The following is a 23,269-nucleotide window of genomic DNA, read 5'->3' as shown; positions in this document are numbered from 1 at the left end:
TTTTGACAATAGGTAAATCCCTTACACAGCAAGAACCCCAAAAGATTTTGAAAAGCTGGTAGAACGAATTCTTGATATTCCATGTTAATTCCAACTTTGATACTTAGGTCTAAACATGAGCTTTTGCCATTTCTTCACCCTCAGTATTTTAACCTCCAGAGGTTTTTAAAGATAATGAATAGCCTCATTTTTATGTAACAGGAACAAGAAATCCACCAGCACCAAAAACTTTAAAACTCAGATCTTTAGTAGCAGTCTTTAGAACACTCTAGATTAAAAATGTAATAATTTGTTAAAGCATGCAAAAAAGTGTAACAGTGAATAAAAACCACAACTGACAAAAATATTGGTTAACATTCCAAACATGTATAACCAATGAACATGGCCTAGGTTTTTTTTTTTTTTTATTGGTATTCACTTCAGAAACTTGAATCCACAGATATAAGCAGTATATTACCAGAAAGTTACAAGTAAACACAGATTATACATGCAAATTTCTGTTCACAAAGGTCACATGTGCAGGTATATGAATTAGAAGCGTGCGTCTAGATTATGGCCAAACTGTTTTTAAAATGCAGAAATGTAAAATTACATCTTGAAATATGAAGAGATGGTCTACACACTTCAAAAATCAAATGTTGCTTATACCAGATGTATGACAGCTACAGGATTCAAGTGACAAGCAATAAGATCTCAAGAAATTAATACTGCTCAAAGAGAACGGGAATATTTTTACATTTCACTGAAAATACATTGACTACTAGAATACGAAATCTAGCAGGAACTTATGGGAAAAAATTACAAAAATCTAAAGCCAATTACTTAGTATTTCTTATTACCTAAACAACAGCATGACATTAAAAGAAAACTGCACCTGCTTTTTAATTGCCAATCTCATATTAGTGAAGATCTCCAAATAAAAAGCAACCAAAAAAGCTTCAAACTCCAAATGAAAAGTCTGCAAGGCTCAGATTAAAATGTGGAATGTTTCAGATGAAAGTAATAAAAATACAATTGGTTTTGTTCTTTATTGAATGGAATCAAAAGTTTTGACATTTCTTTGAAGCTTGGAACTAAATTTCATTTCTCTGAATGATTCTACATCTTTTTTCTTGGTGCAAGTTGTCTTTAAGTAGCTTACGAGTCAGTCTCTACAAAGTACTTCGGTCTGTTACCATTCTGATAAAACAAAATTCTTCATTAACTTAACCGTATATGTATTTTTGCTATAACACTTAACACATGAACAGACATCTATTATTTTTCCACTAAAACAAAAGAGTACAATAGTTTTCTTCTAACTATCAGTATTGTATTTAAAAAAGGTTAACATTAAAAACAAAGAACCATTATTTTCTTTGAAATCGTTAAGCTTCTTGCACATCTTAAGCTTCCTTCTTCTGCCTGCGTTCTTCTGCCAATTTATTCAGAAATTTCTGAAAAGAAAAAGTAATTAAGAGTGATTAAGTCACCTAAGAAAACCTAAATGGATAACTTCCAAAATATTCTATCCAGATTTATGAATTTGAGCATAATTTAACATAACATTATTACTATTTTAAAGATTCAGTTATTCTTGTTAAGTCAGTGTACAATACTAAACTAGATCAGAGTATACCACAGTAGGACATGTGAAAAAAATAGTAAAATGTAAAGATTATTTCAGTTTACAATTAACATTAAATTGCAGAGCCTTCATTAAAGTGGGGAAACATTTTCTTAGAAAGGCAGTAAATATGTCTGTGGGCTGTTCTTTGGTTCAACTACTCAATTCTGCTGTTGTGGGAATAAAATCAGCCATAAATAATAATTAAATGAATGACTGTGGCTGTGTTCCAAAAAAACCCTCATTTACAAAAGCAGTGACCCCTGTACTGCACCTGTAATTTCTAGAGTTCTTGGACATATTAAGACATTAATAAGTAATGTTCTTCCCCCCAAAATCTAAATCACTCAATTTCTTTAATTCTGGGTAGAATTTCTCAAGTCTATAGTTACTCCCAATTGATGAGAGGGTTAAAAGCCATTATAATATCCTCAACGAAAAAAAAAACACTCAAGAAGTTATCAACTCATTTAGCATTAGCAAAATACTATGCTGCATAATAAATTTTAATGAAGTTGACAAAGTTTCCTTAAAATAGAAATAATAGTCACTCCAATAGAACAAATGAAAATCAGAATATCTAGAAAATATTAGAAAGCATATCATCTATAAAATATCAAACACCAATACAATTTTTGTACTTGAATACTCTTCTATGTAATACATAATTTCTACTACTAATGGAATGAAGCCACCATTCTTTATTCGTATGCTAAATGTTAAGACACATCTAGGTAGCAAAGAACACTCACATTTCAAATTAGTGAAACAGCCAAGGACTGGCATGATTTCCTAAATTAAAGGCTATCATTCCCCGCCCCCCGCCCCCACCAAATTTATGGTTATCTTCATCCATCTACATCAACATACAGAACACGTTTGATGATGGAATACTTTAGTAGCTCTCTACTATAATAAAGCAGTGTAAAAAAAACAGTTTTTTTGTAATTAATGAGTTAACTCCTTTCATGTTTTTCCCCATTATGTTTTAACACTTCCTCTTTCAAGAAGTCAAATGCCAAATTTCAAAAGATCCAAATAGAAATGTGTTATGCTTCATTACATTTTATTATTCATTTATCCTTATATCTCATCATAAAAGTCACAGAATAGCATTAATAATAAATAATTTAATGTCAACTGTAAAAATAAAAAAAAAATCAATAAAAAAAGTATGAAGGGACATGCCACCTCATAAAATTGAAACAGCTTTTTATTGATTCCACTCCAGATTCTTCCAAATTAGAGAAATTACAGTCAAACATTCACTTGAAAATACTGAGATAACTCTGATTATATCAGAATTTATAACATGGCTAGAATATCATTCAATTTTTAATTAGAATGTACTATAAAAAAAAAGAATGTACTATAAAAAAAGGCTCAATAGATGTTTCTAGAAATGCATTAAACTGCTTAAGGCCCATCAACAAAGAAATAAAAGTGTCACCTCCAGAAGGCATTGCAATGGGTCTACAGAAGGCACCATACACACTTTTCTTTGCATACATTTACATGACTTCTTTTCATAAAAAAATTCTCCTCTTGTATATTCAGCCTTACCTTTAATTTCTGATAATGAGGAAGGCTGCTGCAATGAGTATTCTTTGCAACTTCTTCATTTGTATAAAAGAGTGAACACAGCTTACAGTAAAACCCTGTTTTAGGTATCACATAGTCTATACCTAGAACACAAACATACATTCTTACAAATTTAGTAAATCGAAATTTTTCATTAGTGTTCCCAAATCTTTTTTTCCATCAATATTATTTGAATGAGAGAATATTTGTGAGAAGTCCAATATAGCCTAAGTTAAAACAAAACAAAAACCATTACATCATTAGTTAATTTTACTTAACTGATGTTTAAGGTCCCATACCTAACTTGTATTCTTGAAAAGACAGTAATATAAAAGATAAAAAGCAATACGAAATACTCAGAAACCTTTACATGGGGAATTACACGGGGAAAGAACATGTTGTGAAATGATAACAAAAGAGAATACAAAATGAGAGTTGGTTAACTGGAAAATAAAGAATATATTAATTAAAATTTACAAATTATTCTGCAGAGAAGTAAATTTTAAATGGTATCAGAGTTTACTTAAGACCAATTTAAAAATCTTATTTACTAATAACTTGGGAAGGGTGAGAGGGGAAGAAGAAAGCCTTAAATCTCACCAACAGGAACATTGGGCTGATATGGTCCGATTCTATACTCATCTGGAATTGTATAGTCCTCCTTGTTTTCATCACTTTGGCCATCTGCATTTTCACTTGGATCTTTGCTGGGATCATCAGCATTCTCAGCAGATTCAGCGCCTGGTTCTGTATTTTCCTCATTTTTAATTCCATTTTCCAACGCTGCTTCGTTTTCTTGATCAAGTTCCTCGATCTTGTCCACCTTAATTTCAACCAAACCATCATCATTTTTGTCACCAGATTTAAATGCCATGCCCGATTTACGAAGTTTCTGAAGTTCCGAATCTTCCTCATCACCAACCTCATCTAGAGTGACAAAACCTTCCATACTCCCTGGGAAACGACGCTGTTAAGAAAGACAAATTTACTCTGCAACAATTATCCTGCAGCATCCCTTCCATTTGTTTTACTTGAAGGGAAAGGGATAGCGTCTTTGTCTTTATTCATTCTCTCAAAATGCTGACTTTTTCCTTTCTCCCCCAAAATCACTGATTTGTTATAACAAATTTGTTGGTTTTAAAACTAAATAATTAAAGGCTTGCCTCAACATGAAGAGCAGAAAATAAATCGGAGAGGACATTATAGTCTACACTTCTTAAAACTATTATGCTGCAGGGGACTATATCCAAGATGTGATTTGATAAAAAATAGTTCCATGGTATCCTTTGGAAGACAGTATCTTATGATACAATTGTTATTTAGAGAACACTCAGAATAAAATAGAATAGTGGTTTAAAAAGGGGGGAAAAAAATCAAGCTCTGGGGAGCATGACTGCCTATGTTTAAATTTTGACTCTGCCACTTACAAGCAATATGACCAAGGACAATTTACGGAACTTCTCTATGCCTGAATTTTATCATTTATAAAATTGGGTTAACAAAGGTAGCTAGTGCTTACTGTTACCAGGAGGATTAAGTTCATTGGCATAAATAAAGCTTAGAAAAATTTATAGCATGTAATAAGTATCTGCTCTTAAGGATGCAAGTGTATTACACAACAATCATTCACTTCAGCCAAAAAATAACTTTAGGCTAAGTTATGTGACCAAGCCATCAAAATCTGGAGGTAAAAATTAGTCTTCCAATAGCTGAACATTGCTTATAAGGAACCAATGGATCTCACTATATGAGACCCATTTAACATAGGGGCTTCAAAGGGCATTTTAGTGCTCTAATCCTTAATGTAGATAATCAGCACACCATGCTGTTTTGTTTTACTATTCTTTATGCTCTATGTATTTTTATATTTGTATTCACCTTATATGCTTATCTGTGACAACTGTTCGAAGAAAAATGTCTTAAAAGCTACTAAATTATCTGATCAAGCTTATGTTTCTCAAATAGGAAAATTCTTCAAGTTTAACAATTTTTATTTACTTATTTTTAAGTAATCTCTACACCCAACCTGGGGCTCGGACCCACAACCCCAAGATTCAGAGTTGCATGCTCCACTGACTGAGCCAGTCAAGTTCCCCAAGTTTAATAATTTTTTAAATTAATTAATTAATTAATTAATTTATGATAGTCAGAGAGAGAGACAGAGAGAGAGAGGCAGAGACATAGGCAGAGGGAGAAGCAGGCTCCATGCACCGGGAGCCCGACGTGGGATTCGATCCCAGGTCTCCAGGATTGCGCCCTGGGCCAAAGGCAGGCGCCAAACCGCTGCACCACCCAGGGATCCCAAGTTTAATAATTTTTAAATGAGTGGTAAAATGTTTTAAGTATCTTGGATCAATTATAAACTCCTATCCTTTTAATTTTTTTTAAGATTTTATTTATTATTTTATTCATGAGAGACACACAGAGAAAGGCAGAGACAGGCAGAAGGAGAAGCAGGCTCCCTGCAAGGAGCCTGCTGGGGGACTCCATCCCGGCCTCTGGGATGGCGCCCTGAGCCAAAGGCAGATGCTCACCACTGAACCACCCAAGAGTCCCATATCCTATCTTTTAAAAAACAAGCTGGACTACAAGGCCGCCTACTAGTCCTTACATGCTACCACTACAATACCCAAATATATATAGATGTAAGTCTTCCTCCTTCCTTACTAAAAATTTCCTTCTGTGAAGTTGGCACTTTTTAACAACTATTATAAAAAGTCTCATTTAATCTATCTATTGCAGAGTTTACTTTTAAATATTATGGTTCATAACTGATTTTTTCTAATATAAATGAGTAATTCTCTGACTCTGCCAGTATAAATAATATGAAATATTTATCTAACCTAGCTCTCTATCAAAACAGGTCCATATACAATCTTCCTTTACCTTTTTTAGCTTTTTCTTTGCAGCTGCCGAAGCACTGGCATTTCCATCTTTTTTGACAGCTTTGTCTGAAGGTTCCTTTTTCCCCTCAGAAGCCACGTCACCTAAATTAGCAAGATCTGTCTCATCTCCCACTGAACTGCCACTTTCTAGCAGTGCTGCTGCTTCTTCTTCATCTACGAGTAGCTCATCTTCAGATTCAAGCAGCATATTAGGTTCTTGCTCAGCTTGGTCATCCTTTGCATCTTTTTCACCATCTTCACCTGACTTCTCTTCTTGTTCTTTACCTTCAGTTGTACTTTCAGTCTTCTGGGAACCATCAATCTTGGATTTCTTATCGCTTGGAGATTCTTTGCCATCTGGAGAATAAGATCTCTTCCTAGAATCAAAAGGATATCCCCTCAATTAATTCTCCTGAGTTGGAAAACAGAAGTTGAAATATACCAGTGTATACACACACACAAAATGAAATTACCGAGATTTATCTTTTTTCAGTAAGTCAATGCCTCTGTTGGGAATCTAAAAGACAAAATTTTGTATCAGTTAAATAAATGCATTAGAGTATGTTCATGTGCAGGTTATATAATTATCCAATTAACAAATGGTTGAGGAACACCCTTTATATCATCAACTAAGCTTATTCAATCCCATTAACCATACCTAAGAATGTAAGCTGCCCACAGTAAGCAGTTCATTATGATCAACATTTCAACAGAGCAGTAGAGCAATGGGTAATAAACATTTTGGTAGAACTCTGTTCAAATAAAATCTTAAATAAGATAGATAAAAGTAGGAGTTTTTTTTATGTAACACCATTAACAAACAAGCCAAAAACTTGTACTGAAGAATACCGGGGGAAAAAAGGTTGCTATCTTTAAATAACCAAATCCTATATTCTTAGCAAATAGAAATGTTTATAAAAATGTGGTGGCTTGAAATATGTGAAATAAGCTTTATAAGGATGATAAATCCACTACTACATACCCTCAGTACCAACTTTTTATATTTTTCAGACAAGTCAACTTTCACACATCTCCCCTGAAACCAAAGGGCCTTTTTCAAACAGTGGTCGACCATTGCCATTGCATCCTCTCTGGTCTCCATCTCAATAAAGGCCTTAAAAAGAAAAACAAACAGGGACATTAGTTTTCAAAGACCTGCATATAACTCTGGTGCTTATTATTTTTTCCAGTCTGTTACGAAAATTTAGTCTTTAACACAGAGATCCCTAAAAGTTAAAAGTCACCCAATTACAAAAAATATTTTATTAGAGATTTACACAAAGTAGCAACAAACATTAAAACATCTATATGGAGGCCTAAAACACACACACACACACACACACACACACACACACACACACACAAAATAATTAAAGCAATCAGCTTAGAAGGTATTACTCAAAATACGGCAAGAAAGAAATTAGCTTAAAAAGCCTAGAAAGATACAAACTCAGAATGGCGTTACAAAAGCATTAACGACAACGAAATAAAGATGATCTTTACTCTGAAATTTTAAGACGAAAACCACAAGTGAATGACGTAATCCAACCCATTCAATTCACTTAAACTTGTAAAGGCTAAAATACCCAGTGTTAGCAAAGCACTCTTGGATAATGCTGGTGTGATTATAAACTGGTATTTTTTGCAGACCAATTTGGCAATATCAAAGTAAAGAAAGTATCAGAATACAACATTCCAATTCTGAAATTCTATCCTTCAATTATGATACAAATATATAAACATTTACAAGCTGCCAAGTCCACAGCACCAAAGGTACAGTCCAAAAAACTCTAAATATCCATCCATTCAGGAAATTAGTCAGTCTACTCAATGGAATCACATATAAAGTAGAAAGCAACAGTATAATATCACTTGAGCCAAGAAAAAAACAATATACCTACATATACACAGAAAAGATTTTTTTGGATGCAAACCTTGGAAACAAATAGTGTTACCATCTTTACTGTCCACTTTACAGTTTTTCAGTGTTTTACACACTGAGAATCTACTGTATTTTTTTTTTTAAATGACCATTTAGCAGTTTGGTAAAGAAAGTTTAGGAGAAGGTAAATTTAATTATTCTCCCTTTCTTTATTAAAAATGAAGATACAAAAAAACCTTAAAGCCCTCTAATAACCTTAAAAATTTAAGATATTTTATTTAAATTAACATATAGTATATTATTAGTTTCAGAGGCAGAATTCAGGGATTCATTAGTTCCATACAACAACCAGTGCTAATTACATCACATGCCCTCCTAAATGCCCATCACCCAGGTACTCCATTCCTCCAATCATCTCCCCTCCAGCAACACTCAGTTTGTTTCCTGTAGTTAACTGTTTCATGGTTTGTCTCCCTCTCTGATTTTTCCCTCTCTTCCCTTATGATCTTCCTTAAAGACTTCTGTATGTGGTATTACCTGACTTTTCATCCTCATCAGTATATAATTTTTAATTTTTCCATAAGGCTCAGCAAGCTTGAGAACTGCACTATCAGAATAGCCAGAATGAGGTAAATTGCTAAGATGTATCACACGTCCAAGCTCTTGCTTTTGATCAAACTTCTGGTCTGGCTTCCCTTCAGGTTTCTAAAAAGCAAACAAGCAAACAAACAAAAAATTAAATCAAATGGTAGGTATGCTATAATTAGTTGTAAAAATTTAAGTAGTTCTAGTTATTAGCAACAACTTAAAGTAGCGAAAGTGGTACAAATCTGGAGAAAACTGTAATTACCTTTATTCTTTTATACTTCTGGGATAAATGAACTCTCACTGGCTTGCCAAATACTAATGCTGGTGTGGTTGTATAATAATCCACTGCAGCTTGAGCATCCTCTGTAGTTGCCATTTCAATAAACGCCTAAAATTGGACAAAATTATTTCCAAAACAAAACAAAAGGTCCAAGTCTTTCTAGACATATTTAATCATTAATATGATATACAAATGTATAAATATTAATAATTTTTAAGAGTCTAAAAGCAGAACAATGCTATTTTTATTTTTTTTTTCCTAAAGATTTTATTTATTTATTCATAGAGACAGAGAGAGAGAGGCAGAGACACAGGCAGAGGGAGAAGCAGGCATCATACAGAGAGCCTGACATGGGACTCGATCCAGGGTCTCCAGGATCAAGCCCTGGGCTGCAGGCGGCGCTAAACCGCTGCGCCACCAGGGCTGCCCAACAATGCTATTTTTAAAAAATATTTTATTTATTCATGAGAGAGAGAGAGAGAGGGAGGGAGGGAGGGAGGGAGGGAGGGAGAGAGAGAGAGAGAGACGCAGAGAAACAGGCAGAGGGAGAAGTAGGCTCCATGCAGGGTGCCTGATATGGGACTCTAGGATCCCGCCCTGGGCCGAAGGCAGCGCTCAACTGCTGAGCCAGCTAATTTATTTTATTAAAGGTCATTTCAGATTTTACTACCTTCATGCTACTCAATTGTCATTTATTATATCTACTTTTTGAAATAATAATTTGGCATCCATTTTGGTAAAAGTTTGGAATGGCTTCCCAAAGAATCATCATCCTTTTATAGTCGTTATAGTAATCAGTGACAATTTTACTGCTTAAGGATAACAATTAATAGGGGATCCCTGGGTGGCTCAGTGGTTTGGCGCCTGCCTTTGGCCCAGGGCGCGATCCTGGAGTCCTGGTATCGAGTCCCACATCGGGCTCCCAAAATGGAGCCTGCTTATCCCTCTGCCTGTGACACACTCTCTCTCTCTCTCTCACTCTCTATCATAAATAAATAAATAAATCTTTAAAAAAAAAAAGGGGGAGAACAATTAATAGATTTACTAAATAATCCATTAGGCCTAGAAATTAACATAATTTTTAAAAGATTACTTATTTATTCATGAGACACCACTGGAGTGGGGTGGCGGGGAGGGGCGGGGGGGGCAGCGGTGGGCACAGAGACACAGGCAGAGGGAGAAGCAGGCTCCTTGCAGGGAGCCCAGTGTGGGACTCAATCCTGGACATGGGATCATGACCTGAGCCAAAGGCAGGTGCTCAACTGCTGAGCCACCCCAGGTGTTCCCTAGAAATTAACATTATCGACTGTAATTCGATGATTTTTTTTTCTCTATTACATTCCATGTTAATGACTTAATATTACACTGAGTTCTTCTTCTAATATAAAATCATATAATTCCTTAGGAAATATATTAGTAATGAATAAATACTACAGGTATTTCTATTCATACCTCATTAATTTTGTTTAGAATCAGATGATTTGAAATGACTCCAAATGGTTCCACCAGCTGTAATAGTTGGTATCTCAAGTTTTTCCCTCGCTGAAAATCCATGATGTGAACAACTCGGCTTGTTTCCTATCCATTAAGAAAAAAATCAAGTCAAGAGGTCTCTTTAGAATCAGGATGAAACAAGTTATATATTAGAATTTTCAAAGTTTAATGCTAACAGATTAAGTATTTAAAACAACTCTTAATATTCTAGAATATTCTAGAGAATTTTAAGACTACATAGGAAATAAGATGCACTGGGGTTCAGAAAGCCTCTGCAGTTATTTTTAAATGGAATACTATGCACATAGCAAAATTTGTTACACTCAAGGTAATATCGCTATACTCTGGGTATATGAAAGTTAAACTTACAACTATTATTAAAGTCATATAAAAGCCTGATTTTTAAAAAATAATAGCAGTCTTCCTATCGTAAAGAACTACAATGCAAATTCAATTTATAGGGATTTTGAAATTAAATCACATTTCCCAAAACAACAAGTAAAAGAAAGAGCTGTATTACTGACCACTCTGCCTTTTTGCATGTGTCTTGGTCCTTGCAGGTTCCCATTTCCAGCACCTTTATGAGAAAAAATTATTTTTTCAGTCTTATACTTCTTGTAACAGTTTTAAGTGAAAAATGGGATATCTTCCTTCTTTTTTCTCCCCTTAAGATTTTAGAGAGAGATCGAGCATAAGACCAGGGTTGGGGGGGGGGGGGGTGAGAGAGCAGCAGACTCTCTGCTGAGTGCAGAGCCTTACAAGGGGCTCTATCTCATGACTTTGAGGCTCATGAAATGAGCAGAAAGCAAGAGTTGGGATGCTTAACCTACTCCAGCCACCCAAGCATTCCTTATTTTGTGTGTTTTTTTTTTTTTTCTTTTAAAGTAGGCTCCACATGCAGCGTGGAGTCCAATGCAGGGTTGGAACTCATGACCCGGAGATAAAGACCTGAGCTGAGATCAAGAGTCAAGATCCTTAACCAGTGAGCCACCCAGGGTGCCTCAAAAAACAGGACATCTTTGAAACACAAATTAGAGGTTACCATTAGTATTTTAAGAACCAGGTCTTTTCATATGATGCTATTTTTGAGTAATTTTTCGACAAGCTCATATTTTACTTTTTACTTCTAATCACCGTATTTAATTTTTATGGTAAAAGCACTTAGGGAAAGTTAACAAGTTTCATAATCACCCAGATTTCCTCTTGGTCCAACTGCTGGTCCCCCAAGATGAAATGAGGGAGGTGGAGGTCCCAGAATTCCTGGTGCTGGGTTTGTAGACTGCTGCAACATGAATGGATCACCCCTAGTAACATGAGACATAAAATATAATGAATGACAAAGAGATCCATCAGAAATAATTAAGATCTATTGTTAAAACACCCCTTTAATGATTATAATTCCAATCTTGGCAGGTATTTGCATCAAGTTAACTACAGAAAAGCTATAACAGCAATGAAATAAAAATTACTACAATCAGAATTCTAAAGATTTTTTTTTACCCACACGGACTTAAACCAAACCCTCATATTCAATATACTCAAAAATTTGTTTATAAATTTTGAAAGTTTAACCTGAATTCCTTACAATGATCTCCTTTATAAACAAGAGCTTAAAAATTTTAACTTACATTGTATGTCCTGTATCATTGTCAGGATTCCATTCTGGGTAGCTTTAAAGAGACCAGAAAATTAACTTTAAAATAAAACTGTCCTTTTCACAAAATAGCCTTGTTTGGCCTTTAAAACAGAGTTTATTAGTAAAGTTATAAGAGAATTTAAGTGTTAGAAATATTACAGTTTAAAACATAGACTTCCAAAAAAACCCTCCAGAAGTTTAAATTAATCCAAATGAACAAGATAAACTTGTTCTGTACTGAAAATGTAGGTAATATATATTGAAGTTTAATTTTTAAATTTACTTGTTAAGTCATAAGAAGGAAAAGGTACTGCATGGGGAATTGGAAATGCAGGTATATAGGGAAATAAGGACCAACCACAGATTTTCCTTCTACAATATTAAATACCAATACCAAAAACAGAGTTGAATTGTGACACAAGAAAAGAAAGCCCCAAGAGAGCTAGGTATATGTGAAAACTGCCACTCCAGTGAACAATGGGTATGTGTGTTTAGGCAGGGAAATTCCTTAGGAATTCTATTCCAGCAGCTAAATCAGAACCACAGGTGTCTCAAAAACAAAAAATACATCTTGATGGATTTTGTTTGACAACTTGTAATTTCTAATGACTTTTTCCCTTTTCTCTATCTTCTATATTTTTAGAGCATTACTGTTATTGAAAACGCTTGAATCTACTGTACATATCAAAAGCCATTTTTAAGTATTCTCGCAATTTACAGAAAAAGAGCCAATGTTTATTTGCCCTACAAATAATATTAAACAACAAAATAGCACTACCACTGAATACCTAATATTCTGAAATCAGTTTCCATCTAAACATTTGTTTGTAACTGGTAATGCCCGGTCACTATTAACTATATGCAGTGATAACAATGTAGATATTACAAGTAAATGATGAACTCCCCAAAACCAATCAATGGCTGTTTCTGATTCACGTTACAGATGCTTTAAAGGTATTTCAAACTCCTACATTTCAAGAAGAAGCTGGCATCGACGACTGTGACTTGCTCCATTGATATGTTGACTCCACTCCTGTAGCAAAGTAAATTAGTAGAATTAACAAAAATAAAGCTAAAATATTTTCATTTGAACCATTCAAACTCTAGGAAGTTAATCTATATGCAGTATCACAGACTGTAGAAACACTTGACCATTCACTAGTCACAATGATTTAATTTAAAACATTTCTCTGAATCCTTGTAGCTTGATCCTGCCCTCAAATACGCCATGCACATTCTTGGAAAAACTGGGTAACTTGATTAACATACTAAAAGACCTGACAGGGAAAAGACAGAGTTAATAAAGATTAAGAATAACTGACCTTGAGATCAGCTAGACATACTAATCTCTGCTGTGGACCAAACTGGATTATATATATTGTATCATTAAAACTCCTTTTGTAAAACTCTATGATAAAATATCCACGCTTCTAAACTACTTTTCTAGAAATGTTATAAATGTGAACAATTAGTTTAAAATAGAATTATTTCATTTTATCCAGCTTTGAGGCATGTTCCAAGTGTACTACAGCCATGAAAAACTAAGATTCAACAGGAATGGCTTTTCTAGAAAATGCTCCCCATTTATCAAAAAACTAAGCTCACATTTCCCAAAAGTAAAGAATCAAATTTCAGGAATATGTTTCCAAATTTTAGGGAGGGAAACATTCTATTCATCAATATTTGTGCTCCTTTGTGGTTATTTTAAATGTAAGGGATTAACTTCTTTCTTTTTATGCAAATAAGCTTTCCTTTCACTAGTTAAAAATCCACATATAAACAATCAATGTTTTAAACAACATCAGAAAGAGAAGTTAGGAAAAGTAGGCTCTGCTGTCAGACTGCCTAGGTTCTACTCCAAGGTGCCACTTAGTCGACATGAATCCTTGGTACACAAATTGAAATTTACTATGACTCCATATTCTAGGATATTGTGAAAAGTGAATGACTAAGGTAATCTGCTTATCAGAACATTGCCAGGCACAGAAGTAGTGCTCAAAAAAGAAAAAAGTGAACTGTCATTACATTGCTTATAAAGCTATCTCATTTTACAATTCCTGCTTTACAAGTATCATGGCTTCACAAATTCCCACAAAATAAGGCAACTTTTGTCACATCCACACTACCTAATACATTATATTTGGAATATAAAACACGGTCAGGCAATGTTTTTAAAAGGGGGTCTCACTTAGAGCTGAACTAAAATAAACCCAATTACAAGATACCTTCTTAAAAAGCTTCAGAATGGTATTTTATAAACCTAATCTTTAAAAATAGATTTATACTACAACAATTTACATACTTCCCCTCTGCTCTAAAAGAACTAACTAAAATCCCATGAAAGTACTATGGAAGCTAGATCTCAAAGCTAGATTGTCTTTTAAAAATAATGGCTAATCACTAAGGAACTTGAAGAATCTCTCCAGCTGGCTCCACAACCAGTTATTTGGGATATAAAAAGTTTGTACTTGCAAAGCAACAGACCACTGACTTACTGGAGGATACTTTTAAAATGGCTGTAAGAAGAAGCGCCATAGGTAAAGTTCACAAAATTAGTCAGAGGGATTAAACAAATACTTTAACTTAGAATTTTCTGGACTAAAAATATTTAGATTTTATTTAAAATGTCCTTGAGAAGCAGTGTGTTGGGAGAGGAGTAAAAGTTACCCTATTAGGCACATTTCTAATTCACAGGAGATGGAAAGGGTATCTAGTTGAGCAGAAAACTATTTATATCCAATCCTCTATGCTCTTTAAAGGTTCAAACTTATGGTAAATGTGTAGCTAGTCTTTCAAAGTACTAAAAGGAAGGCCAAGATCAAAGAATCATTATGTACCTCCCAAGACCACCCATTCCTAACCTGCACTACCACACCAGATCTTTGGTTTTAAAATGAGGATTAAGAGTCAAAAGGGTTTTTTAAAAAACCTCTATCCTTGATTCTACATTGAGTTAACTTTCACATCAGATTAATAAGGAAAAAGGATTCACTTTTTGAATGCAGAAGTTCTGTAGAAAAATTTCCTTCACCTTGATGTCTTTGAGATATCTAAGTTATATAAAGAAAGAATAATTTGGAGAAGCACTTCTGGAATGGCAGAATAAAGATAATTTAAGGGCTTCTAGAATAATACTAAAAGGAAAAATATGAACTCAAGTGACAAGACAGTGAAAAGGCTGTAGTGGGCACTTTTCTTTAAGTGAAAAGAATTTGAGGGAAGTTTAAGGTTGTGGAGAAAAGCAATTTGACAATCTAAAATGATCTAGAAAGAAATAAAAGCAACACCATCACTGAAAGTCACTTAAAATATCAAATAATGATGACAAATTAGATCACTTTTCAAACTTAAAGTTCCTTCTTTCATAGTAAGATGAAGTTTTGATCATGTAAGCTTTTTAACACACTACCACTAAGTGACTAGAACAGATTTTCCAAGTTATGCAGCAATACCGGAGAGCAGGATTAAATGTTTAAAAATTTTCATTATCTACTTTCACCACAGGAATTTTCTCAAGTCATTGTTTCTATATCAGCTATAAAATGAGAAAGGACCAAAACTAAAGGTAAATAATTACTTTTTCAATAACGCAGATACCCAGAAAACATGAGCTATGTTAAGGAAACTGGAATACATTAAGAGAACCCAAGTGCTTAAACTTCTTAAAAATGGTCCAATTTACAAATATAAATTTTGTAAATCAATCAATCAATGGGCCTCAAGCAATTCTTAAATGTTCCCAATACTGTGATATAATACCAAAACTAGCTAGGGCCTAAGCATTGTTACAGGTTTAAAATACCTCCTGCAATAGGCAGGGTATCTTACTCTTGAATCCAAAGTTTCATCAGATAATTAAAAACTGTTCTTTTGTTAATTTAGATCCACTTAACTATAATTACTTATTAATATTATTGTTAAGGAACTAACAGGCAGCAAAATTTGGAGAGAAAAGATTAATCACATATAATAACAGAAACTTTTCTCTGATTAAAGCCCTCTTGTGGTTTCCTTTTGTGTTCCTTTACTGTTTTTCTATGTGCAAGCAACAAGGGTAAATTACTGCCCAAAGTCAGAATAAGATTTCTAGCAACAGCTCTTGATGTATGAGGACTCCATTAGCAAAGATTTTAAGTCCCTTAGAATCACTTTCATTTGAGTCACTGTAACTAGCTATTTCCCTTGGAATTTAGAGATCCTGAGGACACTGATCATATTGCCAGTTCTGCAAAAGGCAAGAAGTAACAGAAAAACTGAGTCACCAAAGTTTTGTGGATCTTTTCTTTAAATCAACTCCTATCACAGCTAAAACTTTATGCAACATATTTGAAAAAAGACAACACTAAAGACACCTAGCAAATAAAATTCTCTAACTTTTGAGTTTGGGGTTATGTCTTCAATAAAAATAAATCTAAAAATTTAAATTTAGCATTCAATGTTAGTTCATTTTATTTGGATTAAAGATTAAAATATTCTTTGTGCTGTACTTAAACAATACATTAACTCAAAAGATTAATTCAAAAGATATTTTTCAAAGTATTCTGTGAATTCAAATAAAAGAAGTCTCCTAATTATCTGAGGCAAAAATACTGAGAAACAAATAGAAAAAGAGTGTGACTGGTAATACTTTAAAAACATCATTCAGATCTAGGATTTAATTTACTCAAAAAAATCAACAGTCACTAAAAAATGCATTTTAAAGGGATAGATATGAAAATGATCCTTCCAAATGTTACTGTAAAGAAAAAACCCTGTAATAGTAATCATCATCAATTTCATGGCAGCAACATGTTAAGTAGAGTAACTGTACAGCACATCAGGAAATATGGACGGTCAGAGATCATAGATCAAGCTAGTAGAGTGCTATTATGTTGACTCTTAAGCCAACTGCACTGCGTATTGGAAAAAAAATCAGTGAGAATGAGTAACACTGAAAACGTTGGAAGAGAAAGAACTAAGTATTTAAAAGGGCATTTTGAAAAAGCTCCCATTTTGCTAGATGTGATAATTAAAGCAAAGGAGAATTAGATATATACATATATATTTTGCTCAAATGACTATACCAGAAGTCTAAACCTAGTCAGAAAAAGAATATGCTTATGAGGAACATAGAGCAGGATACTGCAATAGTTGATTTTTCCAAGTTTCTAAAGGGACAGATGCAATATGGGATAATAAAAAGTGAGTTTTGAAGTATGTTTAAGAAAAGTTGTGGAAAAGGAGAAAAAAAATGATGAAAAATTTCAGTCATAGTATGAGAGTTTGTGTTAAAGGGAAATTAAAAAAGAAGAATGAACTAATCTAAAATATGAAACATACTGAAACAAACACCAGGGCTCTACATTAACTCTTTCCCTGTAGCCACAGATAAGGAAAAAAAGAGAATTGTTCAAGAATACATCTTTACTACATACAAATCAGCAATCAAGACAGATGGAGAGCTAAAATCTAGCATCCTGAATGGCAGAGCACATTGACTGCAAAAAAAAAAAAAAAAAAAAAAAAATACTTAAAACAATTCAACAAAGCAGACAAAAAAAACCTGCTTAAATATATGATTAAGAAGAACATATTGATGCCAAAAACCAACAAGATAATCTCAGTGGATGACAGCTTTGTGGCCAGAAGTAATCTAGGTAGATTGTATTAATGTAAAGCCCTGGTTTAACGCTCAAAAACAATTACCTTCCAAATAAAGTGTTCTCAAAAGCATAAAAATTCTCGATCAACTCAGTGTCACCAGACTACAGAATTAGAGTAAAAGATATAGGTAAATACAGAATAGGCACTACAATGTAAAAGAAATTAGAAGTATCTGTTGCATTAACTCACCTTATTAGAATGAACTGGCAAATCACATATAGAGCACAGATGGGGATAACCCTTCGGTAAGAGTCCATGGAAGTCTTCAATATTGCTACTTGGAGGAGCGCCCCTCTTTTTCTCAAAGAGAGATCTCTCTTGTAAGGGGCCAGGACCACGTCCCATTCTCTCATACTCACTGTCAAATTTATGATAGTTATGCGAGGTCTCACCAAAAAAAGAATCATCCCTACACCTTTCTCCATCTCTTAATCTGTCATCTTCATAATCCATTCTGTCATAATAACCAGATTCTTGAGAACGACTTCCATGGTCATAATCAAGCACTGGGTTGAGACTAGGACCACGATCATCAAAACTATCTCTTCTAAAGTGCCTTTTTTCTTCCCAATCATCCCTAGGTACTCTGTATGGTGGTTCCCGTGTAGCAGATCTGCCATCTCTACCATAACTCAATGTAGGGCCTTCTTCAGTTCTCCTCCTTTTAAGCTGTAGAAGGATTTGGGGCAAATTCTCAGGAGTAATCTTGTCCTCTGGATAACGACTCAGTTCATCTAAGTCTCTAGCAGACAGACCAAAGCTGGCCAAAATGTTACTGGCCTGGTCTGCATCTCCACGGTGTTGAGAAGACAAAGGGAGTGGACCTCTACTTCCAATGTTAAATATAGACTGCAAATTATGGGAAGAAGTACTAGCAGAAGACAGTGCACTATGAGCTCCTTGTTGATTCAATGAAGAACTCATTCCAAGATTCATTAAACTAGCAAGGCGTGCAGTACCCTGGTTCATCCTTCCAAGAGATGCTGGCATACTTAAAGACTGGGTAGCAGCAGCAAGAAGGCCTATTCCTGCTGCAGACAGGTCACGCCCATGACCCTGCGAGTCCCTACCGAGAGATGACTGCTGGAATGACTTGGACATTGTAGAACTATCTCTTGTCTAGTTTATAGACTTAAAAAAAATTTTTTTTAAAAGAAGGCCAAAAAGAAAGCTCGAACTAGCAAACTAGGTTAACTTTGCTTCAAAAAATGGTAACGCCAAGAAAAAAGGATCAATAAGGACTGTAGAATCTTCTTCAAGCTGAGAACCAGCAGACAACTCTGTAGAAAAATAAGCAATTTTAGTCATAAATCCCTTTAAGTAGATGCTGTTTTTTTTAGAAAAAAAACTTATGCATCATGTTGATTAAAAAAAAAACATTTAAGATCTCAAACTTACAAGGAATTTATTACATATCTTAAACAGATTCCAGAAGTATGCAGAGCCTGCATATAGATATTTAAAAAGTCTTTCATGCTAAAGTTTATTAAAGGGAATTTCATACTGAATTTAAAAACATTTTCAATTGAAGGATTAGATGTCTGAGTACATCAAAATTTCAGTAAAAATATAGATGGGTCTCTTCTTTTGAAAGAATAAAAATACACCCTATAATATGATGTTTAAGTTCCAGGAGAAGACTAAAAACAAACAAAAAAATCAAGGTCAGCAAGTCAAAGATGAATCAGTTGTATTCTGCTTTAGAAAATGAGACCTATTTATTACTATCAGAAAGAACCAAGCAAAATCACAAGTAAATGAAGCTTAGGAGTCAAGTACCTAGTCTAAGATCTAAGACCAAACACAATAGTTGAGACCTTTATGCAGCAAAATCAATTTGAGGTAAAGACAGATGTGAAGAAAAAAATAAGTGACTTTCTAGTTTAAGGATTTCTGCACAAATTTAAGCCATATAACTAACTGCCTTCTTATTGTCCATCCTCAATCAGGCAGTGCTTATTTCATTTCTAATTTTAAAAAGTAAGGAGAACTAAGTATGGTCAATATAGAAATAGGAGAACTTCCAAGAAAAAACCCAGGTATAGGAAGTATAGGTGATTTAAAGAAGTGAAACTCCCCTCTAAGTTAACATTCATCAAAGCTCATTTGATACTCAGAGCGACAGAACCTCTAGAGCTCAATACAGGTAAAAATGAAAATGATATTGTGCTTACACAGATTTCCATAAACTTTTCACGAGAATAACCCAATCACCTGGAAATTTTAAATTCTGAACACAATCAATCCCCCAAGAAATGTTTCTGGATGAAATTACTTTCATTACCTTCCTTAAACCGTATTTCATCTCAACTTGTTACAGAGGAACTTGCAAGGCATTTTCATATGACTCTCATAAAATATCAAATGATATACATAAACAAATGCTCTTGATGAAATAAATTTTTATTATCACAACTATATATTGAGGTCTAAAGTTGTTTGCTATGTAATTCAACTAAGAAGCATTGCTGTCTTAAGTATCATACATATGATCATTCATATACCTAAGCACTGGTAGTTTAATACTATTAAACTTTATTACATTAAAAATTGGGCAATATTCAATAGTTACAAGTCTATTATGGGACCAATTCCACCAATGATCGAATAAAGCAAGGAGGAAACACTGGACATAACAGTGGTAGAGGAAGTGTAAAAAAAAGTTGCAGGCAAGACTTAGTTAGATTTTACAAAAAGATGTAACAAAGTTAAAAAGACACGAAATGCTATCAGAGGTGGTTGGAATTACAGAAGATGTTTTTGCACACCAAGAGAGATGAAATTGAGAAAAGATACTAAAGAAACTAGTTCTAGATGAGATCTACTATATAAACTATTTACACCAGACCACTTAAAGAATAATTAAGACAAGAGTAAGTGAACATTTTCAGATGACAGTTTCCTTGGTGTATCTTACAAAAAATGCCATACAGAATGGCATTTGAAATACTGTGCAAACATTATTAGGACCCTCTAAATTTTCATTTATTTATTTTAAAAGATAAAAATCTTTATAGAGGGCTTTTCAAAACCAGCATTTTGAAGTAGCAATATTACTATTAATGGCAGTTTTGCCCTTCATGTTACAAAGCTGTTTCGTACAGAAAAACCAGTTTTCTTTTTTTTTTAAGGACTATTCCTTTCCCTCAGGAAAATTATACAATAGTATCGTGACTATGTAAAAAATTTTAATTGATCATACTTTAAAGAAATGATTGCTGGATTAGAGATCTCAATTATTTTTTGTAGCACATATAAAAAAGGGTGGATCTGTAAAAAGGAAAGGTTAAGAGAAGTAAAGATAAAAGATAACCTTAAGACAAAACAGAAAATGGATGTCAGAAAAACTCAGAAAAAGAGCAAGACAAACAATGTAAATCCCATGACAACTTGTAATCTCTTAAGACTAACCTTAATATTTTTGAGACTCAGAGTTTCAACTTAAATGCAGCCCCACACAAGGACATGAGAACATTATTTTTGAAAAGTGACTTAAGTCAGACTTTTGACTGAAACACAAATAACTGAAGTCTTAATTTTTTTTTCATTAAAACAAAGAAATTGAGAGAAATCAGACATGAAAGCACTGTTTAAAGAGCACTTATGAAAATAGTTCCTTTAGTATCTTTGGTCAGTGATAATAAAATGACAAGCCATTTTAAAAGGCTCATATAAGCAAGACCTACTGCCTATTAAGGTTAGCACAACACTGAGATGTTTAAGATTATACTGTTCTTCCCCGTATCATAAAATTGCCTTCCCATAGTATGCTATACTAGAGGTTAAGTAAGTTCAAAAGTAGTTCCTTTGTGATTCCTAATGTAGAATATAATGTCATAATCTAATTTATCCATTTAAAATCTTTTTTTTTTTTTTTTTTTTTTTATTTATTTATGATAGTCACACACACAGAGAGAGAGAGGCGCAGAGACACAGGCAGAGGGAGAAGCAGGCTCCATGCACCGGGAGCCCGATGTGGGATTCGATCCCGGATCTCCAGGATCGCGCCCTGGGCCAAAGGCAGGCGCCAAACCGCTGCGCCACCCAGGGATCCCTCCATTTAAAATCTTAATCCCCATCAATGCAAAAAAAAAACAACAACAAAAAAAACCCTCTCACTCCCAAAAAAAAGCAACACACCCTAAAAGCAGGAAACATTAGACAATTCTAAATAATTAACCTGTAAGTTAAGCTAGTTCATGACCAGTGTAAATGCCACTAAAAATGTTAACTTCACATTCAACATCTGAATACTATATGTATGGTTAAGAAATGTTTCTTTTTTTTTTTTAAGATTTTATTTTATTCATGAGAGACACACACACAGAGAGAGGCAGAGACACAGGAAGAAGGAGAAGCAGGCTCCATGCAGGGGCCTGACGTGGGACTCGATCCTGGGTCTCCAGGATCACACATTGGGCTGTGGGTGGCTCTAAACCGGTAAGCCACCAGGGTTCCTCCAAAAGGTTTCATTTATAGTTAACATTCAATTCTCCCCATTCCATCAATAGTTTTGTTGGATTTTCTTCAATTAAAAGTGGAATACTAAAATATTACAGTAAGCGATTATAGCTTAACACACCTGCAAAGTTCATGGTGAAGAGAAAGAAGCAAATGGTTGTTCCACATCTACATTTCTTATGTAAAATAACAATTTCTTAAAACTATGTTCTCAAATATGTGAAATAAATGTGCCCTAAAAAAATCATATATTTAATTCATGTATAATCATAAAAGCTAGTAAAGATACTTATAAAAAATCTTTATACTGACATTATTTTAACCCTTTAATCTTACAAAAACTCAAAGAGCAACAGCTAGAACACTGTAGCTTATTTTTCCCCTTCTGAATTAAAAACACACAAGTGTGTTAAGAAATTTTCAGGATTTCCCAAAAGTTCTAGGAAAGCCAAACACTCTTGTGATACGTTAAATTATTCATGTGAAAATATGCCAAATATGTTTAAGGTATCAACCAACAATACAAATACAGCAAAAAAATTCTAATCTCGTCACTAATAGACGGCAGGGAAAGTTTAATTTCAAAGAAGCATCATTTCTGAAGGTAGCTGCTTGACTTTTCTCATCAATCGCACAAAAGCATAGACTCTTGTGGTCAGAATTTTTAAACCAAGCTCCTAACTCATTTCCCGTTATACTATAGAGTTAATTATTCCTTATATTTTAAAGCTTCTCACTAATTTTATAATGATCTTAAAATTCACCAATATAGTTTCTATCTTCAGTCAGTAAATTTTCATTTTAATGTTAGTTCACATCTCTATCTTTCCTTAGAGATTTTCTAACTTGTATCTCGTTTTAAGGGTTTGGTTTTTAGGGATGCCTGGGTGGCTCAGCGGTTGAGCATCTGCCTTTGGCTCAGGTCATGGTCCTGTGGTCTTGGGATCGAGTCCCACATCACACTCCCCGTGGGGACCCTGCTTCTCCCTCTGCCTGTGTCTCTGCCTCTCTCTCTCTGTCTCTCATGAAAAAATAAAAAATAAAATAAAATATAAAAAGGTTTGGTCTTTAAAAATGGATCTTAGTATCTTGAGGAATTATTCAATCTTTTATATAGAGTTTAAACCACTTTAGGGGCAGCCCCGGTAGCACAGTGGTTTAGCGCCGCCTGCAGCCCGGGGCCTGATCCTGGAGACTGGGATCCAGTCCCACT

The 23,269-nt window shown here is 34.1% G+C and overlaps 1 protein-coding gene across 10 annotated transcripts in view; it reads right to left on the bottom strand.

Moving 5' to 3' along the window:
* Nucleotides 1-229: 229 nt before the first annotated feature.
* Nucleotides 230-23,269, bottom strand: part of MATR3 (matrin 3) — a 53,741-nt gene continuing 30,701 nt past the window's right edge. For 5 of the 10 annotated variants that reach the window (XM_077911879.1, XM_077911881.1, XM_077911880.1 and 2 more), the window contains 13 exons: nucleotides 12,924-12,985; nucleotides 11,945-11,986; nucleotides 11,508-11,620; nucleotides 10,841-10,893; nucleotides 10,275-10,400; nucleotides 8,805-8,930; nucleotides 8,492-8,659; nucleotides 7,055-7,186; nucleotides 6,546-6,589; nucleotides 6,074-6,449; nucleotides 3,788-4,154; nucleotides 3,170-3,291; nucleotides 230-1,436 (listed from right to left, as the gene is read on the bottom strand). In XM_077911879.1, coding sequence (XP_077768005.1) covers nucleotides 1,386-1,436; nucleotides 3,170-3,291; nucleotides 3,788-4,154; nucleotides 6,074-6,449; nucleotides 6,546-6,589; nucleotides 7,055-7,186; nucleotides 8,492-8,659; nucleotides 8,805-8,930; nucleotides 10,275-10,400; nucleotides 10,841-10,893; nucleotides 11,508-11,620; nucleotides 11,945-11,986; nucleotides 12,924-12,985 — 1,782 coding nt within the window. In that variant the 3' untranslated portion in view covers nucleotides 230-1,385. Of the gene's footprint in view, nucleotides 1,437-3,169; nucleotides 3,292-3,787; nucleotides 4,155-6,073; nucleotides 6,450-6,545; nucleotides 6,590-7,054; nucleotides 7,187-8,491; nucleotides 8,660-8,804; nucleotides 8,931-10,274; nucleotides 10,401-10,840; nucleotides 10,894-11,507; nucleotides 11,621-11,944; nucleotides 11,987-12,923; nucleotides 12,986-17,784; nucleotides 18,876-23,269 lie in introns of all 10 variants that reach the window. The other 5 variants (XM_077911876.1, XM_077911875.1, XM_077911877.1 and 2 more) reach the window with 3 other exon arrangements.

The sequence above is a fragment of the Canis aureus genome, chromosome 10, assembly GCF_053574225.1.
Source record: "Canis aureus isolate CA01 chromosome 10, VMU_Caureus_v.1.0, whole genome shotgun sequence".
NCBI lineage: Eukaryota > Metazoa > Chordata > Mammalia > Carnivora > Canidae > Canis > Canis aureus.
This window is presented reverse-complemented; position numbering and strand designations above follow the sequence as displayed.